At 35.7% G+C, this 27622-nt stretch overlaps 2 protein-coding genes across 2 annotated transcripts in view; both read left to right on the forward strand.

Annotated features, from left to right (window-relative positions):
* The window catches only part of SCD1 (stomatal cytokinesis defective / SCD1 protein (SCD1)), a 46492-nt gene extending 43385 nt beyond the window's left edge, over nucleotides 1–3107 (forward strand). The window contains exons 28-32 of the mRNA XM_088518078.1: nucleotides 91–162; nucleotides 265–425; nucleotides 571–612; nucleotides 1970–2178; nucleotides 2722–3107. Coding sequence (XP_088374204.1) covers nucleotides 91–162; nucleotides 265–425; nucleotides 571–612; nucleotides 1970–2178; nucleotides 2722–2817 — 580 coding nt within the window. The 3' untranslated portion in view covers nucleotides 2818–3107. The remainder of the gene's footprint in view (nucleotides 1–90; nucleotides 163–264; nucleotides 426–570; nucleotides 613–1969; nucleotides 2179–2721) is intronic.
* An 8403-nt stretch (nucleotides 3108–11510) lies between these two features.
* On the forward strand, nucleotides 11511–12363 carry LOC132185279 (cell number regulator 2-like). The gene is made up of 4 exons (XM_059599071.2): nucleotides 11511–11592; nucleotides 11746–11817; nucleotides 11910–12119; nucleotides 12287–12363. The coding sequence occupies exons 1-4, from the start codon at nucleotides 11511–11513 to the stop codon at nucleotides 12361–12363; spliced, it is 441 nt and encodes a 146-aa protein (XP_059455054.2).
* Nucleotides 12364–27622: the final 15259 nt, after the last annotated feature.

Genomic DNA, 27622 nt, shown 5'->3' on the forward strand with positions numbered 1-27622 from the left:
TGCAATTATGCTTGCAGCTTTAAATGATCAAATTTGGATTTTCATGCGCCTTTTACCCAGAAACTAACTTGATGAATACTTGCCTTACAGGGTTGCCAATATCTGGGACATCCGAGCAGGTAGGCAGATGCACAAGCTGTTAGGGCACACAAAATGGATTCGGTGAGCTAAAGGATGATATAATGTTTGTTTTCTTGATTCTTTGATACCTTTTTTTAAAGGGTAGATGTGAAGATGCCATGATTTTGTATGTAAAATATGCAGGTCGATTAGAATGGTTGGGGATACGTTAATCACTGGCAGTGATGATTGGACAGCAAGAACATGGTCTGTTTCCCGCGGAACATGTGATGCTGTTCTAGCATGCCATGCTGGTCCAATATTATGTGTTGAGTATTCACCGTTGGACAGAGGAATAATAACAGGTTAAACCTTATCGCCCATTCTGTTTGCTGTGTTCTTTCTGTATCTTGCCTTGAATACTTCAAAATGCTTTTTGGAGAGCAGTGATTTTGTGAATGGGCAAATGTGAATGGTTATTATTGTTAATAAAAACTTTGTCCCTTTCAGGTTCAACTGATGGGCTGCTGCGGTTTTGGGAAAATGAGGAGGGTAAGAGCATTAATGATCTCTTGACTATTGAAAATTCTTCTTTCCATTCCTTGGAGATGCAGCTGCCGTTACATTTGATTTATCTTAACCTGAATGAGGCAATTAATTGCATCAAGAATGCAACTATAATAAGGATTTCGGTAAACTTTGACGTTGCTTTCCATCAGGCAACTTTTGCTTAGATTTTGGAATCTTTGTCATCCATAATGATCCTAATGATCCATAATGATCAATGTATTAATGTCGTTTTTAATATATGATAACTATGAGAACCATAGAGTGCCGGTCGAAAGGGGGCTTCATCATTATTTCCATTTCCTTTTTAAACTTAATAAGCCTCACAAGTTCCCTGTTAATAGAAACAACGGGATCATAAGAAATACTAGGTTTACTTTTTGCAGATAACATTTATACTAAGACCCTGAAAATCTTACATACTTTCCTCGGAATGCACAAAACTTGTTTTACTAAGTGGGCTCAGTTTTTAAGTATTTCATTTTTCATGATCGAGTTTACATCAAATCTTTGAAACGTGGTTAGTTTTGCCTCGAAAATATATGCACACTTATGCATAGATGTGTAGTATCAGTGTTGCAACTTGTCAACATGTAGACAGATGACACAGCTATGGCCATATGTTTATCTGCAAGTTTTATATTGCTTTTATATTTTGTGGGTTGGGGTAGGGTAGTTGATGCCAGTGGAAGACGTCTTCTTGGGTATCAATGCTTCATATTTTGAAGATGATGGAATTTGATAACTATGTAGTTGCATAATAAAAACAAAAACAAATCACAAGTTACACATTACACATGTATGTGTACATGAGCTGGATATACATTATTGGCCCACTTTGTAACAGTTTAAGCTTTTAGTTCAGATGGCCCTTGACATAGTACCAAATTTAGGTTTGTTTTAGTGGTTTTGTGTTGAAATCCTAGGAAACTCACGAGTTCAATTTCTGTTTTGACATGTCTGCCAGTTTATGTGTGTGAGCTTTAGATGGATTATCAGCCTACTTCCTAACAGCTTAAGCTTTTGGTAAAGATGGTTGCTAACAAAATCTAGCAAAAACATGGAGAACACCTTGGAAAAAAAATAAATAAATGAAGCTTAAAAAAGGGAAATGGTTATGTTTGGTGTGTAGAAAGACATGGTTATGCTAGCTTGTTGAGCAAGTCTGAGTCAAGCAGTTTTGCAGGTTTCGTTCTATTAGAATTTCACTTCTATAGGAAATGGAATAATTGGGGAGTTACTTCAGTGCTCAAAGAAATGGATTTTTTTTCTTCTCCATTATCCTTGGAAGTTTAACTACGCACAAGGCCCTGCTTTGACATTAACTTTCCCATGCATGCAGGCAGTATAAGATCCATGAAGAATGTTACCATTCATACTGCTGCTATATTATCTATCAGTGCTGGGGAACACTGGTTAGGTATTGGAGCAGCTGATAATTCTATGTCTCTCTTTCATCGACCTCAAGAGAGACTTGGTAGCTTCTCTAGCACAGGTTCGAAATTGGCCGGGTGGCAACTCTACCGAACACCACCAAGGACAGTTGCTGTGGTATGTGTGTTGTTTGTCTTTCCTTTCTGCTTGTATAATTTCTACTTGATTCCTCATTCAGGGCAGAGTCACATTAAAGTTCTACCATATTGATTGGAATTTCGGTAATCACAAGTTTTAAGTATTTGAACTGAAAATGTATTTTAATCGGTAACCTGCTGAATTTGTAATGTTTTTACATGACATTAATAAATTTGAAGCTTCTTTCTTCTTTTTATCTTGTTCGTGCCTGGATCATCCTTGTAAATTCAAATTTCCTTTTTACCTCGATATCAAACTGAATATGTACATGTGCACATGATCTTTGAAAAACTAATTAAATCTTGGAGCATACATTTTTCTTTCAGGAAGTTCATTCCATCGAGTGTTGGATCATTACAAATGCTGATTTTTTTTGTCATTCTTAGTTAGCATATGAATATCAAATGCTAAATTTTATTGTTCATTTATGTATTTTAGTCATTACGTCTGTGCATGATACTGCACATATTCATGTTTACTTGTTTCCTTGGTTTGACTTTTGACCTATTTTGTGATATCCAGGTAAGATGTGTGGCTTCAGACCTTGAGAGGAAAAGGATATGCAGTGGTGGTCGTAATGGACTACTTAGGCTGTGGGAAGCCACTATCAACATTTAAGTTTTTGTTGTATTTCATTTATATTTGTTGTGTAATTGAAAAGGTGACCAGCGAAATGTTGTTTTTGCTTGGCTTTTCTTCATCTATCTTTCAATTTACTTCTTTGTGATATGTGAGTCGGCTAAACCCGAGTTTTGCGTGAGCTGCTTTTGCTTTCTGTTTGAATTTGTTTGATTCATCAATGTATACGAGTGTCTCTATTGCAATAGACAAACTTATGCAGTGGAAAGAATATTAATGTACTCACAGATTGTTTATCATATAATAGAAGACTCTTGTTTATTTTCTTATATCTCCATGCCTAAACGCATGATCAGGTTATGGTTAATACTATCATCATATATATAATCCATTAAGCTGTGGAGGGACTAAGCAAACTTTGGGCAAAGAAGATCGAGACAATAACATATTTCTGACGCTAAAAGAGGTTTTCAGTCGCACGAGTAATAGCTCCTGGAAAAGGGATGTTCTGCTGATGATTTTTGGATCCTCGATGTTTGTTTTTTGAGATGGTAAAGCGACTGCTATGTATGTGATTGTATGGAATGGTGTAGAAGACTTAGTTCTCAAATGAGGAAAGTATGTGTCATGCTGTCCTTATTTTGCAAGAAAATTTTCCCTTACAGTTCTGTGACCTGCTAAGCTTTATAGGGAAACACTTTACAGTGTAAACACACTTCACACGTGTGTTTTGGTATGTACAGTGTAAAATGGTCTAATTTAGAATTAGATTACCTCAAAGCCCAAAAGATTACTTCTGTATAATATATGGTCTGGAATGGATCCTACCACCCCCAAATTGTTTCAACAGGATTTATTTTTCATTTTTGGAAAAATTATTCAAGACTTCTTGGTTCTTAGCATGGTTGAAAGTTTAAATCAATAAAAGCATTTTCTCTGATTGATGGAAAATTAAGCATGATAGGCGCAGCAGTTTCTCCAGCATAATGCTATTTCTTCTATCTTTAGTTAATGTAACTATTACTGCATCTCTTGCTTTGCTTGTCGTTTCGCTTCATTGCCGTGGCTTTTTCATGTTGAGGAATGATAGGCTTACAAAATATTAAACCAAAAAAAAAAAAAAACTCTTACAAAGTGTGTGGCCTCGCATGATCACGAAATAGATTCAAATTTTGAGAAATTCAATTATATTACGCTACATTATTTTGGATAAAACATTTTGTAAGCTTAACATTTCTCTTCCTTTTTCATTATTGCCGTCTTCCTCATCGACTATGACACCCGAGTTTAGATAAAAGGCATGGCCTAAACGATATAAATCTATGGGTTCTGCCTTTTCTTTTTACTTTGTTTACAATTAGTCTAGTTAACTCTCCCCCCTTGAATTCCAATTTGTCTATGCATAAAAAACGCAATGACCGAGGATACTAAACATCATTGGTGCAGCATATAGGTATACTCCATCGAAATCACAAGTCAAGAAACAAAGAAGTTCACCTAGTAAAGCACCATCCAGTTAGTGACCACCCAATATAAAGAACTTGCAAAAGAAAGAAAGAGTAAGCACAAGAGCTTGCCACTGTGAGCCAGTGGAGAATAGCATGAAATAGCTTCGATGCTTAAATCAATACGTGAAAGAAAATATGTGAGTATTCTAAACATTGGCGAGTGTTTTTGGAGTAGAGATGTAGTGCCCTAAGTAATTCACTAGTTTACGTTTGGCATAACTAGAAGGGTAACGAGTTTATCCAGTTCATTGGGGTTCATTAGAAGTAAGTTTTCTGAACTTTTGGTTTTGACCAAATGTTCGATGTAGGGGACCACCAAACGTTTGGCAAGGGACCACCGAACGTTCGATCTATAACCCTAATGTCAAAAAAAAAAAATAATAATAAATAAATAAATAAATAAAAGATCTACAACCCTAGAACCATTGGGTAGTAGTACAATAAATGTTCAAAAGGGAACCACCGAACGTTTTTGTTGGCCAATCTTAGAACCATTGGGTAATGACAAAACGTCCGACCCTTTAAGCCTTATTATGCCCTTGTTGCCTTAAGAAAACTCTGTTTGAGTGCGTGTGTGTGTGTGTTTTGGAAGAAGAGGGTGTGAGTTTTGGAAGAAGATGGTGTTCTTTTGAAGGCCTTAGAGTTTTGGAACTTCAAGGAAGTAATCCCCTAAGCCTAGTTTGTTCCTTAGCTAATTGTTATGTTGTTTAAGTGATTTCCATGGTCAAGTTTGTAAGTTTTGAGCTTGTACTTATGTTGTTGGCTTCAATCTTGGTTTAAAGCATGGGTTAACGTTTTAATGACATTAGACATAGTTTATTTTGCATGGGGATTTTATTTTAGGCTGTGTGTGTGTATGTGTGTGTAATCCCCTAAGCCTAGTTTGTTCCTTACCTAATTGTTATGTTGTTTAAGTGCTTTCCATAGTCAAGTTTGTAAGTTTTTAGCTTGTACTTACGTTGTTGGCTTCAATCTTGGTTTAAAGCATGGGTTAACATTTTAATGATATTAGACATAGTTTCTTCTGCATGGGGATTTTATTTTAGGCTAGGACTTTGTTAAGCCCTTACCTAATCGTTATGTTGTTTAAGTGCTTTCCATAGTCAAGTTTGTAAATTTTGAGCTTGTAGTTATGTTCTTGGCTTCAATCTTGGTTTAAAGAATGGGTTAACGTTTTAATGATATTAGACATAGTTTCTTCTGCATGGGGATTTTATTTTAGGCTAGGACTTTGTTCAGCCCTTACCTAATCATTATGTTGTTTAAGTACTTTCCATAGTCAAGTTTGTAAGTTTTGAGCTTGTAGTTGTGTTGTTGGCTTCAATCTTGGTTTAAAGCATGGGTTAATGTTTTAATGATATTAGACATAGTTTCTTCTGCATGGGGATTTTATTTTAGGCTAGGACTTTGTTAAGCATTTGTTATGCCCTTAGAACTTGCTTAGAAGTGGTTAGGTGGCTGTTTGGTTCGAAATAGGTTTTCTATCCAACATCGAACGTTCGAACCTCTATGGGCGAACGTTCGAGCTTCTTTGTTCAAACATTTGATGGTGGGGCAGAAAGTCTATTTTGAACATATTTAGGTCTAAGATTTGTTTTAACTTGAGTTAAACTAATAATAGGTCATTTTTTAGATTACAAGGGTGTGGAACCTTTGGTGGAATTTGCTGAGGAGCTATATAACCCAAGTGAGTACAAACTTACAAGAATACTTGTTATTTTTTTTTTCACATTGGACGACTATTTTATGTGTACCAAACATGTATTTTTACAACTCTCATGAAATATATTCTGATCTACTATAAACTATATTTTGTGAAAACATGTGTTGATTAAACAGGATAATGAACATGGTGAAATTTGTAAAATCATGTATGTAAAAGACGGACATGAAATTGCATCGTAAGACATGGTACACTGGTACGTGCGAGATAACGGCCATGGGCTTATCATAGAAGATGTAATATTTCAAGTAGACCATATAGCTCGAACTATGACATGATTCTCGTATTACAACATATATTATATCTATATTGCATCAATGATAAACTGTCATGTCATAATGTTGCGTGTGGTTTATCAATGTTGTGTGTGGTTTATCTATGTTGCATGTGGTTCATCATTTAATGACATGTACGTCATGTGCATTTTTACTCACTAAGCCGTTGGACTTTTATATTGTTTCCCTTTCATATATATATATAACTAGTTATATATCTGCGTTGTTATAACTAGTTCAACAAGAGATGGATCGGGGAAACCATCTGGTGGTTGTGAGGATCAGGGTCATTTTTGAGGACTTGAACCCCGTCTAGCTCAAGTCAATGTGGGATGCTGGTGGAGCCACTTGTCAAGATATGATCAAGATTATCTTTATGCTATATTTGGTTAAATGTAGGCTTTGATGTTGTTCCAAAACAAGTATTCTTGATATGTATTATATTTTGATGACTGATCCCTAACCTCTATACTTGAAAGTTTATCTATGTTATGATGCTTTAAGTTTCACTCTAGTTATTATGACTATAGATTTAAATTATTGCTATTCCTGTCATTTAGTCAAAAGTCTTCTACTACAGACTCTTTTTGGAGAGGATGAGATTCTGAGTCTTGTTCATTGTGGAATAAAGACAAATCATGAAGTCAATTACCAGTTAATTAATTTTACTGAAACGTTACACAAGACCTATCTGATAGAGGCTCCCATAGTCTTCTCACATGGCATGAGATTTAACCTAGAAATCACAACCGTAATTTTCTCTTACTATCTCATGATTCATGGAGGATTCTTCAATCTTTTTCCTTAGAGATACGGGATCTTTGCGGGCGAGGAAAGGCCGACTCGTTCTATATATATTTGGCATGGCAGCCATTGTGCGAGGTGTTCACTCCCTTAGATGGATTGCTGGATCAGAACGCCATGCCTTATCTTCATGGGCCCACAAGCCTTCCTTGTGTGGGCCAGGCCCAATACCCAACACAGAACATATATTATGCTAAAATACGCCCGGAAAAAGGATTCATAATTACATGGGCATTTGAGTTCGATCCTCTTTATGTCATATGAACTGAATAATATCTAGTTAGTTATTAGTGAATGAGTATTTTTGTCTTTTCACTTTTTAAATGAACAAAAATACTCTTTTACGGTAACTAAGTGGATATTCATTTCATTTGAAGTTGAGAAAATCCTAATTCTCTAAGTTGACCAATGTACACAGCCCCGACCTAATTTGAAGAATAAGATGCAGATTGGTGGTTCATGCAAATAAGTGAGAAATAAAGCCCACTTAATTAATCCCAACGAACCGCCATGATTGGTGGGTTGACTATTAATTAATTCCTACACGCAACATGCTTGGCCCCTTCTCCAGCAGGCGATCGAGCTTGCGTGCATATATATTGCAAAGCAATTTCCACATTCTAGCTGGTCATGATCACATCTTCTTAATTAATTCCAAATAAATTGAACCATTTCACTAATATACAAATTTTAACATCACATTTTAGCTGTAATTGACTAAAATGTAACGTAGATGAAACAATATTGAATTTTATGAATTAATAGGAATTAAAATCAGACAAGTTGTGCAACTTGATATTTCAATAAATTAAGTACAAGTTGATATATATATATATATATATATATATATATACGAATTTTATGAATTCATAGGAATTAAAATCAGACAAGTTGTGCAACTTGATATTTCAATAAATTAAGTACAAGTTGATATATATATATAATCTTGGGATGATTATTTTAGAGTAACCCAAAATTTGAAGAATTAAGTTTGTGCTCTCAAATCTATGTATAAAATTGCTTCAAGGGAAGAAATGAATTACAGAAAAAAAAAAAAAAAAAAAATTAAGGGTGAAAATTCAAGTTAATTATTCTCTACTAAAAATTCAAGTCAATCAATAATTTTTGTTTTTTTTGTTTTTTAATGAAGAAACTTGATAAGTGAATAAACTACCTAATTAAGAATTATTTACATCAGTAGCCACTATTCATAGACTAATCTCTGACAAAGTCAAGGTCAATCTATGAAGCTTTGCTGCTTAATAAGTGAACCAATAATTAATTAAAGAATATAGTGGATGGGTTGATTGCCCAAATTAATTGAGGATAAGACAAAAAGAATGTGAGGATTATTTTTGCATAATTTTTTATCTTATACATTGCTTCCACTAATCGCTTGATCATCATGTGATTAATTCGAATTTAAAGGCAACTTTTGAAAAGCTGATTTGATTAAATGGACTTTGAACAAGTTGATTAATAAACTGGTAAATGAAAGTCTAACAAGACCTATACTTTTTGATAAACATTGACCCATGAAAGGAGAGAAGGAAGCTGGGAAGCCAAGCCAACAGTCGTTTCTTATTGAACTGCTCTTGAGGAATATAATTTGGGATGGAAAAAAATAAATTATTTTTCATTTGTTGTTCTTAATAACAATTCAGAGCAACTTACTGAAGATTGGGATGCACGTAGACTGGTGGAGTATATATATTTCTTATTGAAGCCTTCTCATTTAATAGTCATGTACATTTCTTTTTTGTCAAAGATTTTCTATGAATAAATATTTTACTTTTCAAGTTTAATGTATATATATTTTAATAGGCCTGCAGGGCTTATACCTTTTTGAGTCATCCGTTTGTTATTTTATTTTATTTAATAAACGATTAAGAGTATAAAGCTATTGATTAGCATAAAACTATGATAAATCATAGTACAAAATTATGAGATTACAAAATCATAGATACAATAAAAAAATTCATAAAATCAAGTATTATCTATGACTTCAGCTTCTGTTAACCCATGTATAATTATAGCTATGAAACAGATATGCTTCGAGCAGACTAAATCTAAGACATGGGTAACCCAAATTCTCAAAGTTTATTTTATGGCCGTGAGAGATAATCTCCACACCGATCTACTCTTCCTTGGCCTAAAAGGTCAGGAAAACAACTCACATCCTCGACCCAAAGACCAAGATAAAAATAACCAAAAAAAAAAAAAAAAAATCCTCAATACAAGCAGCAAGGGAAGAGTACGGCATGATAGACATCTTCGAGAAAACACGTATTGGCTTGTGAAAATGAGTAGATCTGAGTTTGAAAAGCTAGATCTATCTACAAACTAGATATAAAACAAAATTACCAAAAATAAAGCTCGAAAGAAACTACAGAGAAGTCACTGAGCACTGCTACCAGAAGGAAGAGGGACAAGTATAGGAAGGGGAGGAGGGAAGAATGGGGAAGAGTGTTCTTCCCTCTATGTTTTCTTATCGTTCGAAATTTATTGAATGATTTGATATTATGGAAATGCATTGTAATGTATAAGTGGCTCTCATTTTCAAACTTTAAGAAGTTTGTGAGCTGATCAAGCCTTTGTGAATTCGGTAATCTTAAGTCAAGCCAAACTCAATCTTTTACTTGTCGAGTTAGAATTGTATTGAGGCATAGGTATTATTGAAGCGTATATATACATGACTATATAATTCAATCATAACTTGATCAATTTAATTAAACAAGTAAAATGCCTCAATCCTAACCTGCTAATTTTGTATGAGTTCGTAGAGCGTGTCAAATATTACTTACCGATGTTACATGTCGAGTTTGAATCGTATCGAAGTATATGTATAAGACTATATAAGTCGACTCTAATTTAATTAAAGGGTATTTGTGTAATAAGTCCCTGAGTCAACCCTTCAAAAGTTTTTAAATCCCTAAGTTTTTTTTTTCTTTCAAAAATTTACTCTTTAGGTCAATGGAAATGACAATAAAATCCTTACCGTCAAAAAATTTTAACAACCGTTAGTCAAATTCAAAACACACCATTTTACTTTATTAAAATATTAATTTAATTTTAAACTAAATCTTAAAAAAAAAAAAAAGGACAGGGGTGGCTGAACCATCCCATAGGGGATGGCTGAGCACCCGATTTTGCCTGGGGGTGGCTTGCTCACCCCTAGATGGCTGGTCTGAGGGTAGCCGAACCACCCTTAGGGCCACAGGGGGTGGCTGAACCACCTCCATACGGCCGGTCTGGGGGTGGTTCGTCGCCTCCATAGCCTAAGGGTGTTGTTCGGCTACCCCTTAGGGCCAAACCCTCCAAAAAAAAAAGAGAAAATTTGAGGGTTTGGCCCTAGGAAGTGGCGAACCACCCCCTAGGGCCATGGGGGTGGTTCGGCCACCCCCTATGGTGTAGTTTGGCCACCCTTGTCCATTTTTTTTTTTTTTTTTTTTTTTTTTGGTTTTGTTTTGTTTTTGTTTTTGTTTTTGTTTTTGTTTTTGTTTTGTTTTTTTGTTTTTTTCAATTTTTAGATTTATTTTAAAATTAAATTAGTAACAAATTAATATTTTAATGAGGTGAAACGATACATTTTGAATTTGACTAACAGCTGTTAAAAATTTTTGACCGCAAGGATTTTATTGTCATTTCCATTGACCTAGGGAGTAAATTTTTTTTTTAAAAAAAAACTTAGGAATTTAAAAATTTTGGAGGGTTGACTTTGTGACTTATTATTCAAATACCCTTAATTAAATGAGACATATCCCTCAACTCTCAACCCTAACCGGCTAAATTAGTGTTGAGTAAGTGTTAGGTTCGTGATAAGTTGTGTAAAAAATTGTCAGTTCTACTAAAAAAAAAATGAAGAAAATGTTTTGGAAAAACTTCACAAAGGACTCTTAAACTATCATACAATTTGAAAAGATCTCAAATTTCAAAACTTCTCAATTTCACCCAAAACTTTCAGTTCGATGCAATCTACCCCTTCCATCAGTTTTTGGGCGTTAAAAGTGATAAAATAACCTTTATACCCTTTTTTTTTTTTTTTTAATAAAATTTGAAATTTATCCTTAATTATTTCAAATCGAAATTTTAAAAAATGAACATGAAAGTTCAGGAATTTTCTTTTCGAAAGGCATGATACTTCAGAAGTCATAACTTCTAACTGAAGATATCCCAAACATTTATTAATCCAACTCTTGCATTATATATATATATATATATATATATTGGCAAGTGAATAAACCTCCCTAAAATTAATAATTTATAGAACCACGACTTGACCACTAATCGTATCACATTCTGTGTCACAAAGTCAAGGTCAACCTATACGGAGCTTTTGCTATATATATAAGAAGTGAATCCTGCGTAGTGCTAAAAACGTGCTCTCCTCTTCTCTTCCCTCTACATATTTTCAGTGCTAAAATGTATCCCAATAATACTGGCCCTCAACCCGAAGGCCAATGGTCCTCCGGGCTCTGTGATTGTTTTCAAGATTCCTCCAATTGTAAGCCCCTTCTTCTATTTCTAATACAATCCTACAATTTGAATTTCTTCTTGTTTTAATTTATACAAATTAAATAGTATTTATCTAAATGATATGATCTATCCATATATATATATAAGCTGCTAATTTTTTTTTCTTCTTCTTATTCTCAAGGTTGTGTTACCTGCTGTTGTCCTTGCATCACATTTGGCCGCGTTGCTGAGATCGTGGACAGAGGTCAAACAAGTGAGTAGATGAATTAAATGATTTGGGTTAGAATTTTTTTTATATATTTTTTTTGAATGTAATTGAACATTAATTTGTGTTAATTTTTGCAGCTTGTGCTTGCGGGGGTTTGATCTACTACGCCCTAGCACATTTAGGTTGTGCATGTTTGTACACGTGCACGTACCGAACCAAACTGAGAGCCTTGTATTCGTTGCCGGAAGATCCGTGCGGGGATTGCTGTGTCCATTTTTGGTGCACTACTTGCGCACTTTGTCAAGAGTACCGCGAGCTCAAAAGCCGTGGAGTGGACCCTACTATAGGTAAATTTTTAATTTCTATACGTTTATAAATTATTTTATTATAGGTGACACGCATCATAATCTGATTAGTGATGACATGACATTTGACAATTATGTTATCAATGTACATGCACAATTACATGCATTAAAACTTTTGTTTTTGGCATCTATCGGATGTTGTGATACAGGTTGGGTAGCCAATGCTCAGAAAATGAACGGCGGAGCCACAACGCCACCATTTGTTGCACCGGGCATGACTCGATAAGGCTTCTGTGGCGGTTTTGCATTCATCCTTGTGTTCAATCTGTCATCTTTTTCTTCAACTTTTCTCATTTTCCCCAAAAGATCTACTTTGTCTGCTTCTTCTTCTTTTCTTTTTGTGTAAAACAGCTCGTGTTTGGTTAATTTGTGGTTTTGTATGCTACTAAAAGAATAAATGAAAAATAAATTATTATTATTTCCATTGACTTCAAATTATTGTTAACTATCTTGTTGAGCAAAACTTATTTGAATTAATCTTTTTTTATGGTTCTGCATTTGATTACGTAAACTACACTTGCCATTCCTGGATGAACCAGCTCGATCTCCAGATTTCCACGTTAGTATTCCAAGCAAAACTGAATGCACTGCCCAGCCATTGATAGACGGTCCGTTTGGCAAAACTATTTTTCCCATTTTTTTTTAATGTTCAAATCACTTTTCTCCAAAAAAAAATCAACACAAAAAATATTTTTATTTTATTTTTACTTTTTATATCAATTCATTCATGTTTCATTATTATTTAAATAAAAAAATCTCTATAAAGCAAAACTTTTTCATTTTTCAATATAAAAAATTCAAAAATTTATATCACATCAATCCAAGTCAGATACAGTATCTAAGGCAAAATAGTTTGCCAAATGGAATCCGCCTTTACCGTTTTGAAGTCAAATCTTTTTCAATCATTTATCTATTTTTTGCGTTCCCCAATACCTCGGGCTTAATTAGAGAAACTCACACCATTCTAATATGAATTTAGTAGACTAAATTTGAGAGACCTTACCGGTTTAATTAGATAGTTGGTATATATATATCAACACGATTTAAACTTAACATTTAAACATAAATTAACCCTTGTAAAATTAACTCTACGGGTAGAGTAACATTAAAAAATAAAAATAAAAAATAAAATAAAAGTGAAAAAATAATAATAAAGCCTATAATGACGGTTAGTAGTGGAACAAGAATTTTAGTTTACAAGGGTTAAGATTAAAAAAAAAAGAAAATTGAACAAAAATTGACTAAAAGTACTTAAAAAAATAAAATTAATAAAATAAATAAATAATTCAATAAATTTAATTATTGTTTAAAATTTATCCGCGCTGCATTTTGCAGCCAATTAGGGTCAAAATTTAAGACAACCAATTTGTAGAAAATGAAAGAGATGAAGTTAAAGTGGATAAAGATTATTTAATTTATTTATTTTTTATTTTTTTGTGGGAATAAAGTGGATAAATTTGTTTGTAGGAAACTGGTAGAAAGCATGATCAGATTGTTGGTATGAAATGTTGGTTAGCTGCAATGACCATTAAATGCATATTTTAATGCTTAAGGGAAACGCATCGTTTTAGACTTGTGATTTCGTGTCAAAAAAAAAAAAACAAAGACTTGTGATTTCGGCATATTAAACGTTCCGTTTGTAATAATTTTGTTTAAATGTATCGAACTCGTGGAACTTATTATATGTAATTGGGAGATCGAAGATATGGTTATTTATTTCTGAATATATAAAAATTTCCACCGCTCGGTGTTTTCTATCGAGCATTGATGGTTTATTACCTGGGTTTATTGGGAATTGTTGGAGCATTTTCGGGTTCGGGAATCTCCTACCATGATAGTCATTATCGTGGTTGAGCTGAGATGAGAGATCCCCATCCCCCAATATGAAAATGGGTGCCTGTAAGATGAAGAAGGCTTTAAGTAAGCATGTTTATTTTGAGAGGGAGAAGGGGATGAGAAAAACCATCCTCTAGAGATGAGAAGAAGCGCCCCTTATCTTTTCTTTCTTGTATATTTAAGGAGGTTTGATACAGACACAACACAAACTCAACTTATGACTAACTTTTCTCCTACATGTAAAAAAAATTTGAATTTTAAATCAAACAAATTGTCTTTTTTCCAAAATTTTCAAAATCCCAAAATCCTCTTTATTAAATTTTTTTTTTTTTTTTTTTTTTCATGACACCTAAGAGAGAAGTTGGCCATGAGTTGGGTTTGTGTTGTGACCTTAACATTTTCCATATTTAAGGGCATGAAAATAATGCTTACACGTGTCTCCCAACGTGGCCAATGGCATTTTGTAACTATGGCTTCGTTTACTTGGACGTAAAATGGTTTCCAGAAAATGATTTCCACATTTTATTGTGTTTACTTTAACTTAAAATAGTGCTCAACGAAAAATATTTTCCTTTTGACCAAAAATTCTTCTTTAATTTTCAGAAAATGGTTTACGGCTTTCAAAACCGTAAACCATTTTTCGACTATGAGCATCTCATTTTTAAATCAATAGACATTGCCAATACTCACCCAGAACCTCATTAGGACTTGACCAAGACTCGCCCGATACCCCACCGGGACTTGACCAAGACCTGTTCGGGACCTAACCAAGACCCGCCCAGGACCTGACCGGGACTCGCCCAGGACCTGACTGGAATTTGCCCGGGACCCGCCCAGGACTTGATCGGGACCCGCCCGGGACCTGACTAGGACTTGCCCGGGACCCGCGTGGGACTTGACCGGTACCTGCCCGGGACCCTGCCGGGACTGGCCCAGGACCTGACCGGGACTTGCCTAGGACCCGCCCGTGACTTGACCGGGACTTGCCCAGGACGCGCCCGGGACCCCGTCGGGACCTACCCAAGACTTGATCGGGACCTACCTAGGACTTGACCAGGACCCACCTGAGACCTGACCATAACTTGCCTGGGACCGCACAAGACCTGACTGGGACCTGCCCAGGACTTGACCCGGACCCACCCGGGACCTAACCGAGACTTACCCAGGACCCACCGGAACCCGCTTAGGACCCGCTCGAGACCTGATTGGGACCCGCCCAAGACCTAATCGAGACTTGACCGGGACCCCAGTGGGACCCGCTTGGAACTTGCGCTGGACTTGACCAAGACCCACTCGGGACTTGACTGAACCCGCCTGGAACTTGATCGAGACTTGCCCAGGACTTGACCGAGACCCGCTTGGGACTTGCTTGGGACCCGCCAGAGACTTGATCAGACCTGCCCAAGACTCGCCCGATCGGGTCCCGATCAAGTCCCTTTGGGGTCCCGGTCAACTTTCGGGTAGGTCTCGGCGGGGTCCCAAGCAAATCCCGGGCGGGTCTCGGTCAAGTCTCGGCGGGGTTCCGGGTAAGTCCCGGGAGGGTTCCGGGCAAGTCCCAACGGGTTCCCATTCAATTCTCGGGCAGGTCCTGGCGAGGTCCCAGGCAAGTCCTAGTCAGGTTCTGGTCAAGTCTTGATCCAGTCCTGGGCGGGTTCGGCGGGGTCCCAAGCAAGTCCCGGGCAGGTCACAACAAGGTCCCGGTCAAGTCCTGTGCAGGTCCCTGCGGGGTCTCGAACAAGTCCCCTGCAAGTCCCAGTGGGCACCTTATTGGAAAAACTATATATAAAAAAAATATTAAAAAAAAAAATTATTTTCCGTGTGCACAATAAACACCGTAAAATGTTTTCAACAAAAAACATTTTCAGGGAAAATGGTTTTCCTGAAAATATTTTCCGACGAAAACCATTTTATGTCGAAGTAAACGGAGCCTATGTGTAAAAAAAGTGGGGTTTACGAATAGATTATATGCTTTCAATTATTTTTACATGTAATTTATTTAACCAACTTTCAAATATTGTTAGATTTTATCTTACACCGTAAATATTATATTGGAGTCTTTGTTAATGTGTCTCAGCCTTCCTTTTGCATTTTATTTTATTTTATCTGTACAATTGATCGAATGTGTACATCACAAATTAATTTAATGGAGTTTAGGAACAAATGTTGGTACAGTATATTCGGAGGAGAAAAGAGAAAGTTATTGCAACTTTTTTCTTTGAAAAGCGGCAAACAAATGAGACTCATTTACTTTTTACATAACACAGTAATAAGAATAATGGGAGGTCATGACAATAATTTACTTTTTACAGTGTCGTTCTACTCACTTAAGTTGAATCAAGTCAAGGCAACATTTTACGGAGCTTTAAAATAGCGGGTTAATGGGTACTTGTGTATTTTTTTTGTATTCTCTATTTGGATTGTATTTTTTGGTACTGTCTATTTGGTATTACGTATTTGGTTTCTTTTTTTCTTTTTCTTTTTTTGATATTTTCTATTTGGTTTGTATTATATTAAGAGATTCAAAGAATTTTCGTTTGAAGAACTTTGACATCTTCATGAGATAGAACTAATGTTTATTGTCGTTTTCTACCTTAATTTGTATTAGCATTGAATTTATTTCATTTTACTGCTAATTCTGCAACTTGGCTTGGGAGGAAATTTTATCAAGCTAAATTAGAAATTGATGTTGGTGCCGCTCTCTCCTACAGTTCCTTATTTGGACTCTAACTGTACTTCTGTCACTTCAACGTCCTTTAGGTGGTTATTGTTCTCAAGTGAGGGTTTATATAGGTTCACCTTAATCTGTTTCCTTTTTGCTTCTGTTACCGCTATATGAGGTCCTATTGAGAGGATTGAGACATTTGTTTGTCACATTTCCTACTGTTTGTTTGTAACTTTGCACTGTTCTTTTCGTTTTGGGTATATTGTTGGAGAGCCCTCCATTTCTTTCGATTTTTTGTTGTTTAGGATTTTCAACTCTCTTTTCCTTTTGGATCAAGAGTGGTAAAGATTCTTTCTTCCAACATTTTCTCCATTTTTAATTAGAAAAAAAAAATTATCAATTGATGTTTGGAGCAATATTGTAACTTATGTTGACATATATAGTAAACTTTTTGTTGTATTATGTTGAAAAAGTGTGTCCTTTGCCTATATGTTATGAGGAAGATTTACATTTATATGTATATGAATGTATACAGATATGTTATAGTTATAATAGTTATCTAGGCTTGGCCATATGCTTTTGTTAGTTATCGTTGAAAGGGCATCCTTAATTATAGTTGACATCTATTGTTGAATACTTGGCACAACAATGATTACAAATTTTGTTTTGTTTTGTTTTTTTTGTTTTTTTTTATTGAAAAAAAACATTATTAGCCAAATTTTGATTTGTTTTGATTTTTTTTTTTAGCTTATTGAGGCATCGGTGGCGAGAAAAGTCGAACTTGATGGTCCACCTTGTTTCAATGCTGGTGGTGGATAGGGCTGTAAATGAGCCGACACATTCGACAGCTCGCTCGCTACCCGCTCGGCTAAGCTCGACTCGAACTTGAGCTCGACACTGTACAAGCTTATTTGTTACTGTTGAAACTCGCTTGATTAACTAGTGACACATACCCGACTCGCTCGATTAAGCTCGACGGGGGCACGTGAGTTCGACTCGTTTAACTCGAGCTCGTCCGACTCTCTTGGCTCATTAGCCTGACTTGTTTGCTCGTTAATAGATCTTTTATATATATATATATATATATATATATATATATATATATTCACAAAATATATTAATATATTACAAAAAAATAGTTATATAAATTTACATACATATAATAGTAATTAAGTAATTTATGTTATATAAGATCCAATTACAATTCAAATACTTAATCTATTATTCATATACAATGACAATGTGATTCATATAATATTAAATTAAGTAATTGACATTAGATTCAACAATGTGTTACTTATTGTTAGGTTAGGATTTGGCACATTTGGTTTGCATGTAAGTTGTTGAAAATGAGCACCTCAATATGTCCAGGAAGCAGATTCTAGAAGGCAGGTCCGGACCCCCAGAAGCAGGGTCCGGACCCCATTTCCAGCAACCAGAAACAAGGTTTTGAAGGAAGGGTCCGGACCGCCAGAAGCAGGGTCCGGACCCCATTTCCCGAAACGATCTTTTGAAGGAGGGGTCCGGATCGCCAAAAGCAGGGTCCGGACCCCATTTCCCGAAAGTTCATTTTATGAGGCCTGTCCGGACCTCAGATTTGCAGGGTCCGGACCTGGCTGACTTATTAGGGTTATTTTCTATTTAAACATGATTTTGCTACATTTATATGTACGTATTTTGGAGAGCAAAATTAGAGAGCTTAGAGAGAGATATTGTTCTAGCTTATTTGAGAAGGGATTAAATACGTGAAGCCAATCGGAGTTCCGGTGAAAGGAAATCTTATAGAAGAATTGTGCCAGATGTTCTGGAAAGGGCTACTGCGGTAGAAGTCAAGTGGGTCGCTTGTCGTGTACAAGGAAGAGTAAATTGCAAAGGTTTTTGTAATTCTTCTTGTATTCCTTATTCTTCTTATAGTGGATTGATTTCCCGGGTTTGGCTGCCCCGGAGAGGTTTTACATTTAGAGAGTTCTCTAAATGGTTTCCTCTTCGTAACCAAATATCTGTGTTCTTGATTTTCATTACATATCTGTATTTGGTTGATTATTGATTGTTAGGTTAGATCTAATTCCGCTTAATATTTGTGAATCACCTAGACTTTTGAATAGGTGTCGTTTGGAGTCGTTTTTAGAATTTTCAATTGGTATCAGAGCGGGTTCACTCTGTAAAGGATTTATTTCCTGAGTGTGATCCGAGACTCCATATCAAATGTCTCATACTGTTGCTCCTAATTCTCTTCCCGTCTTTGACGGAACAAATTATACGCTTTGGAAAATTCGTATGAGAGCATATTTTAAATCCATTAATGTTTGGCATATTGTCGAATCTGGATGGACACGTCCAGAAAAAGCAATAGCTGAATGGACAACAGAGGAAAAGAATAATGCTACTGCGAATGACAAAGCTATAAATGCTATTTACATCTCTGTTTCAAATGAGGAATTTTCTAGAATTTCTAGATGTGAAATAGCTAAGGAAGCCTGGGAAACTTTAGAAATCACACATGGAGGAACTAAGGTTGTTAGAACTTCAAAAATTCAAATGTTGGTTTCTCAGTTTGAGGAGATTAGAATGCAGGAAGATGAAACTTTTGATGAATTCTATTCAAAGCTTAGTGCCATTAGAAACTCTACCATTAATTTGGGAAAGAAAATGGATGATGCTAAAGTGGTGAAAAAAATCTTAAGATCTTTGCCTGAGAGGTTTATTCCCCAAATTGCTGCTATACAACAGAGCAAGGACTTAGATACTATGAGAGTAGAAGAACTTGTAGGTTCCCTTCAGACCTTTGAGCTAATTCTTCCTAAACACAAGAACACCAAAAATATTGCTTTTAAGGCAAAAAATGTTAAAGTTGACTCTTGTGGTTCATCTGATGAGGATTCTGGAAATGAGGAAGAAATTGCTATGTTTGCTAAGAAATTTAGGAAATTCTTTAGAGCCAAGAAAGGAAATTTTAGAAATAGCAATTCACAATTTTCTGAGAAATCTAGAAATGAGAATGTTGAGAAAGGAAAGTCACCTAGAGGTATTAAGTGTCACGAATGTGGAGGACATGGGCACATTCGTGTTGACTGTGCTAACTTGAGAAAGTCAAATGGCAAGGCATTTAATGTGACTCAAAGTGATGAGTCAGACAAGGACGATGCTGAACAGGGAGTTAATTACTTAGCATTTGGAGTTAGTTATGAGAGTGAGCATGAGAATAGTGAGTGTAATTCTCAAGACAAACAAGGTGTGTCCGATAATGATTCGGAAGAAGAAGATGATTTGCAAAATGCTTATAATAATCTCTTTGTGGAATACACTAAACTGAAAAAGCTGAATAAGCAGCAATTGAAGAAACTCAATGAGGTTAATCTTGAAAATGATCAACTTTCTGTCACCTTAACTGATTCTCTTGCTACTCATAATACTTTGATGTCTGAAAATCAAATGCTAATTGCCAAAGTGAAATCCTTAGAGAATGAACTGAATGAATCAAAGAATCATTTAACAAAATTCTCTAGTGAAAAGCTAAATCAAATGCTACATAATCAGAAACATTCGTTTGATAGAACTGGATTGGGTTTTGATAAATCTGCTATTTTATCTACTAATGTTGCTTCTTCTTCAAAGATGATTTTTGTGAAACCAGTGAACAAAGAAGATAGCTTGGCTGAAAAGAAGGTAATTTCTCCTCAAATTTCCAATGGTGGAAAAGGTAAGGGAACTCTAACTGATTCTTATATGTCTAGTTCTAAGTCGAGAAGTATGCACATGTTAAGGAACCAACCTTCTCAAAGGTTTATTCCTACGTGTCATAACTGTGGTAAAATTGGACATATTCGTCCTAAGTGTTTTCAGCTTAACAGTCATGGGCCTAAAAGAGAATATTTCCATTCTAGAAATAGTTATGAGAAATTATTCAACATGATGAGAGACCTAGTAACACGGTTAGATGTCTTGGATAAGAGTCACACAGTTGTCCCTGATGTGAAGAAAGTTTGGGTCAAGACGATTAATACCATTCACCCATTGAGGGGGAGTGGTAATGGACTCACCTAGATTAGGTGGGCACATAGACCATGCCTAGAAATTGAGCATATTGATATTTGTCTATAGCTGTTCTAGGGCATTTTTGTTTCTTTTTGAATTTTTGTTTGCTTTGTTTTTATTTTCGTTGATTATTTTTTTATTCTTTTAGATTGTTTTAATTGTTGGATACTCAGTTTCTCATGTCTTGTGCTCAAATGAATATTTTACATATGCGTGGGGTCAATATTTCTGCAATTTACATCTATTGCTCCATATGTTTCTGATAAACCTTGTTTTTCTGAAGACTGTTAAAGGAGTAAGAGTCAGTTTTTCTCATGTTCGAAATTGTGCACTTTTTGCCCCCATTAGGTTTAGATTTTTGTTATGTGTTTGGGAATTTGGAGCAAACATTTTGCTTGGAAGATAGGTTGTGTCAGTTCTATCCACTTGACCAACTCGTTAGTTGAACCTAGCTCCTAAAAATTCCAACATTTTCCAAAAAAAAAAAAAAAAAAGGGCATAAAATAAGTTCAAATGACTTAGTTTTGCTTCTGTCTGTCCCTAAAGAAAGAATCAGTGATCAAATCATTGCGGAAATAGATGATTACTAAAGGACATGGTAAAAGCGAATGATTAGTCTCAGGGGGAGTGTATCGGATGAGGGAATCTAGGTCCTAACATTATAAGGTTTTACTGTGGCTTGAATCAGACTGTTTGTCTTTCATTTACAAAATGTCTACCTAGATTTCCTTTCCACTGATGCAATCTTATTTAATGGGAGTTTTCACACACTATACATTCACATGAGATTTCTGATTATTGCCTACTTGAGTGCATTCACAGAACAATGTTGTGTCATGCATATGGTACATTTAAGGTGTAAGTGTAGTTTGTTGATCACTCTGGATTGTTAAGATATTCATAAGGGCATGCATGATTTATTGGATATCTATACAAGTTGTGTTTTCCTTTAAAAAAAAAAAAAAGGTTTATTGTTTATTTTGTTTTTATATTAAGAGGGAGGATAAATTTTTTTTGTGTGTTATTTTTTTTCTTTTTTCTTTCTCTGTGATTCCATCTTTTCAACTTAAAGGATCAAGATTCAATCCTTCAAGGTATGTTTTCTTTCTTCATTCTTTTCAGATTTGATTTCAAATCAAATTCTAGAATTTGATTGTTTGTAGTTTCAGTTTGAGGGGGAGAAATTTTTTTTTCTTCATGATCTTGCATTTCACTCATTATGCATTCATAGCACCATAGATAGAACACCACGGATGATTTTGATTTTGATATACTTGTTGCATCTATAAGTGATATTTGTTTGGTTTTCTAACAGATTTGGTGAGCTATTCATGATTATATTCTATTCAAATTTGTTATATTATTGGTCATTGTTTATTCCTGTTCCACATACGCTTTGATGAATTTTGTGAGTGTTTTAGGAACCATGGAGACCTTTTGTCCTTCTGTGACAAAAAGGGGGAGTTGATTTTTTTTTGATTTTCTGATGTGTCATTTTCATGTACAAATTATTTTTGTCCCCGAATGGCCAAAAGGGGGAGTTTGTTAGGTTAGGATTTGGCACATTCGGTTTGCATGTAAGTTGTTGAAAATGAGCACCTCAATATGTCCAGGAAGCAGATTCTAGAAGGCAGGTCCGGACCCCTAGAAGCAGGGTCCGGACCCCATTTCCAGCAACCAGAAACAAGGTTTTGAAGGAAGGGTCCGGACCGCCAGAAGCAGGGTCCGGACCCCATTTCCCGAAACGATCTTTTGAAGGAGGGGTCCGGACTGCCAAAAGCAGGGTCCGGACCCCATTTCCCGAAAGTTCATTTTATGAGGCCTGTCCGGACCTCAGATTTGCAGGGTCCGGACCTGGCTGACTTATTAGGGTTATTTTCTATTTAAACACGATTTTGCTACATTTATATGTACGTATTTTGGAGAGCAAAATTAGAGAGCTTAGAGAGAGATATTGTTCTAGCTTATTTGAGAAGGGATTAAATACGTGAAGCCAATCGGAGTTCCGGTGAAAGGAAATCTTATAGAAGAATTGTGCCAAATGTTCTGGAAAGGGCTACTGCGGTAGAAGTCAAGTGGGTCGCTTGTCGTGTACAAGGAAGAGTAAATTGCAAAGGTTTTTGTAATTCTTCTTGTATTCCTTATTCTTCTTATAGTGGATTGATTTCCCGGGTTTGGCTGCCCCGGAGAGGTTTTACATTTAGAGAGTTCTCTAAATGGTTTCCTCTTCGTAACCAAATATCTGTGTTCTTGATTTTCATTACATATCTGTATTTGGTTGATTATTGATTGTTAGGTTAGATCTAATTCCGCTTAATATTTGTGAATCACCTAGACTTTTGAATAGGTGTCGTTTGGAGTCGTTTTTAGAATTTTCACTTATAACCACAATTGAAGTATTAATGTATTGTCATTAATCATTATAATTTATATGATTATATCACATGATCAAATATCAATTGATCATTAAATCATATGATTATCTAATAACAAATTATACGTATATAATATGACATAAGTATGCAAATTGATACTAATACAATAATTAAGTACCTAGAAACTTCGTTCCAACTTTCAATGTATGTTATAAGTTCATATACGTTATAAATTATAATTATACATATATATTGAATATTACAAATGTATAAGATCAATACTTAAGCATATGATTCAATGACAACTCAAATACTTAATCATAGTATTCGTGTACAATGATAATGCATTCGTATAATATCAAATTAAGTAATTAACATTGGATTCAACAATGTGTTACTTATAACCACAATTGAAGTATTAATGTATTATCATTGGAATTTATATGGTTATATCACATTATCTTTTGATCATTAAATCATATGATTATTTAATAACAAATTATATAATGGAATTTGTAATTTAAGCCAACCAAATTGACCAATTTTACATTTATTCCTAAATTAGAATTATACATATATAATAACAACTTTTTTTAATTCCATTTTGTAACCATTTTTTAAACCATTTCTTAGTCAAAATTATGTTGTTTTGGGCTTATATTTAATTGATTATTTTTGTCATAGGTGGTCAGCCATTGCTGCTCGCTTGCCTAGAAGGACTGACAACGAAATCAAAAACTCCTCTTACACCAACTTTCCATTTTCCCCCACCTTCCCCCACGCCACTCGCTCTTTCTTCCATTTTATTTTCTTCTTTTTCATTCCTCGTCTCCCACTTCTAGCAGACTTCTTCATCTTTTTCTTTTATTCCTTCTTCCCATATCTGCAGAACTTAGACCAGAGCATAAAAAATGCTTGCTTTCTCAATCATGGAGGAGGGCAAGATTTGCAAGTTGATCTTCATCCCAACACCATTAAAAAACTCTAAACATTGTAGTGACAGTTGGGTCCAAGAAAGCATTTGTGGTGGTTGATGGTTACTTGCTCTTTTTTCTCTCATAGCACACTTGTTGAGAGAGAAAAGAGAAGTGAAGTTGAGCTGAGAAGTGAAGTAGAGCGAGAGGGAGATTGTGAAATTACAGAAGAGAGAGAGTTGGGTTGAGAAGTGAAGTTGAGTGAGAGGGAGAGAAGTGAGCACTAGAGTTGAGAGAGAAAAGAACGAGACAGAGAGATAGAGTTTGGACGTGTTATACTTGTGAAGCTTTTCCTTGTCCCACATCGAAAAAAGAAGCAAACACTATATCATCTCACTTCTATAAATTGAATGGCCCAATGCTATGTAATCAAACCATCCAAGTCTTTGCCACCTAGTGGGTTGTGAAAAAATCACTAAAATGCCCTGGGTGCTTAACCATTTGAATTTTAAATGGTGGAAAGAAATCAATTTTTTAAGTAAAGTTGATTTATTAAAAATAAAATTTTCAAGCCAGCTTATTAACTAAGCTTGAGCTTGCATGAAGTTCTTCACTAACAAGGTGTGAGCCGAGTTGAGCTACTCAAAGGCTCGGCTCGCCCAAAATCAAATTTTAATCGATCCTGAGCACTAGTTTATTCTAATGAGCCAATCTTGAGCAAAGAGTTTTCAGCTTGGATCAAACTCAAGATTGGCTCGATTAAGTATTTTCTTAAAGCAAAGAGTTTTCAGCTTGGATCAAACTCAAGATTGGCTCGATTAAGTATTTTCTTAAAGCAAAGAGTTTTCAGCTTGGATCAAACTCAAGATTGGCTCGATTAAGTATTTTCTTAAATGAGTCAAGTCGAGTTTGCTAATATCTGGCTTGGCTCTTCTTATTTACAGCCCTAGTGGTGGACCATCATTGTCGACTTCGGTTTCAATTCAAACTCTTTAGCGTTAATTAGAAAATGCTAATAACAAATGTTGATGTTGCAGTACTATCATTTTTGTAGTGTTAAAATCTTAAAAGATTTCAAAATAAAGCACGACCCACTTTCTTTTTGTATTTTTTTTCTCTTATTTTCTTTCATCACTTCTAATCTTTTGCTTTTTAGTTATATATCATTCTTTATTTATTTCATATTTTATATGTTATACTTAGTTACTTCCTATGAAACTACCAAATAACAAACATTGCAGAGATAACTTATATTAATTAAGTACTCAAAGGAAAAGCTAAACTCTCTGACCTCTCTCCTCCAGAAGAAACCTCCGGCCAGGGGGAGGGAGTCACGGCTCCCTCCTCCAAACTTTCTTTTCCCTTCCTTCTCCTTCCTTTTTCCCCCTCCCCTTCCTGCTGCCTCCTCTTTGGAGGCCTTATCTGCCTTTTCGGAGGTCCGATCTATGTCCAATAGCACTTGCAGCTCAATTTCCACCGCTAGTCAGTTGGTTTCAGCATCTCACCATCATCTTCTGCCCTTGATCTACAAACTTTGTGAAGTTTTTGGATCTAATTTTTTCAAAATTAGATCTATAAATTTCAAGAAGTCCTTTCCACAAATGCACCACTCCATCGGGATCCTGGGCCACCCCTCTTTTAGCCGCCACCAGTCGTGCCGCCGTCTGAACACTACATGCTGGGGCGTGGCCCTCACGTGCCCGAAAGTGGATCTCATTCTCTGGCGCATGGCCCACATGCGCTGACGCGTGTTGCACCTTTGGCTTCGTGTGTGGCGTTCCTCCGCCCCTCCACACCATCTCTGACACTTTCTAGCATTCCTCGTCACCTCCCTTGGTTCCTGCACCGGTGCGTATGGGACATGCACCGCCACAAGGGCCTCCACGCCTCCACCTCTGCCTCTACCTTCGCCTTGTGTGCTGCTCGTTTTTGGACTTGGATTATTTTTGTTTTCTATTTTTGTCTTTGTATTTTCATTGTATTTCTGTTGCTCTTTGATGATAAATCCTGTTCTATTTTTGATAGTGCTGTTATCCCCTCAATCACTTTCTAGTGATTGTTGTCTTATCCTAGCAAAGGTTTGGGTTAGATGTATGGCTCTTTTGAGAGTCATGCTCTTGCCTATCCTCTGTTTGGGTGTTATTGCTGCATTATGCGGCCGATTTCTTGGCTTTTGCCAAAGTTATAGAGGTTCAGATAGTTTATGGTTCTTTGAGACCATTTTTGCGTCCATTGCCTGTTCGGTGGTTTTGCTTTCACCTTTTCCATTAGCACTGTCTTTTACGATTGGGTTTGTTGTTGAGGCGCCCACCTCTTGGTTTGGTGTTATGTTGTAATCTGTTTATTATGTTATGAAAGTGCAATATTTAAAAAAAAAAAAAAAAAAAGAACTATGAAATAACCTAGTTGATTTTAGTTGATCATATTGTTAAGCAAAGAGGGCGATGGGAAGGGAGGGGGGAAGCAGAAGAGGAAGAGGGGAGGAGGGCCGGAGGGGGAGAACAAAGGTTCTTCCCCTCTGACAGCTGCTAACGATGAAATCCTAGTAGAGAGGGGCTTTCTTATGATAACTATAGAGTTGCTTTTAACATTGTATTAAGTTTCCTCTAAATTTCAGAGTAACATTAATATATATTGCAGTCCACCAAGAGTTTCAGGTAAAGATATATGAGAAAAATACAAAGAGAAAAAGAAAATATATTGAGGCCCACGTAATTAACTTGTGTTGATTAAATTCCAACACAGCCTAATTGACCCTGCGCATGATCTTGGAAATCAACTGATCTTGTCCAGGTCTTTCCTTGGTGTCATGTCTTCTAATATATTATTTACACCATGCGTGGAAGAAGGCCGGCCTTATAATAATGTTGAGAAAGTTTATAACTTGTTAATTTTTTTTTTTTTTGGACTAAAAGGTCCAAAAATGATGCATTCGATCATTAAATAAAATAATAAAATTAAATTATATATATATATATATATATATATATATATACCACTAAAATGATATCGGAAATTCAAACCTCGGGCGGAGCTTTCTAATAATGATATTGACCCAATTGGAATTATTCTGTCTACATATATATTTATTCACACTTGAATTTGTCCAACTGCATAAACCCCTACTTTCTTTGACATTGTCTAATGACATTGACCCAATGATCGCAGCCCAAGATATCCTAATTAAATACCCTGATGATTTTAATCCTTTAAAAGTTTAAATTATATATATATATATATATATATATATATATATATAATTTAAACTTTTAAAAGGATTAAAATCATCAGGGTTATATATATATATATATATAAAGTCTTGGTCGTGGATCGGCCTGGCAGAGCTTTCGTAGCTATTTAATTAAGAAGTGAACCCACCATAATTCCTATAATTATCTACTCTCCTGCAAACGTTAATTAGTGTTTAATGGATCCCAAATCAGCTTCTCAACAACCCCAGCTCGGCAAATGGACCACCGGTCTATGTGGTTGCTGTAGAGGTTGCAAGAGTTGTAAGGCCCTTTTCCTTACTTTCCTTTGGTGTTTGTGTTTGTGTTTGTGTGTGTGTGTGTTAATTACTTCTTCTTGAGGCTGTCCTACCTACCTGCTTTGCTCCATTCATCACCTTCGGCCGCAATGCTGAGATCTTGGACGAGGGTCAAC

This window comes from Corylus avellana, chromosome 7 (genome assembly GCF_965113065.1).
Source record: "Corylus avellana chromosome 7, dhCorAvel1.hap1.2, whole genome shotgun sequence".
Classification (NCBI taxonomy): domain Eukaryota; kingdom Viridiplantae; phylum Streptophyta; class Magnoliopsida; order Fagales; family Betulaceae; genus Corylus; species Corylus avellana.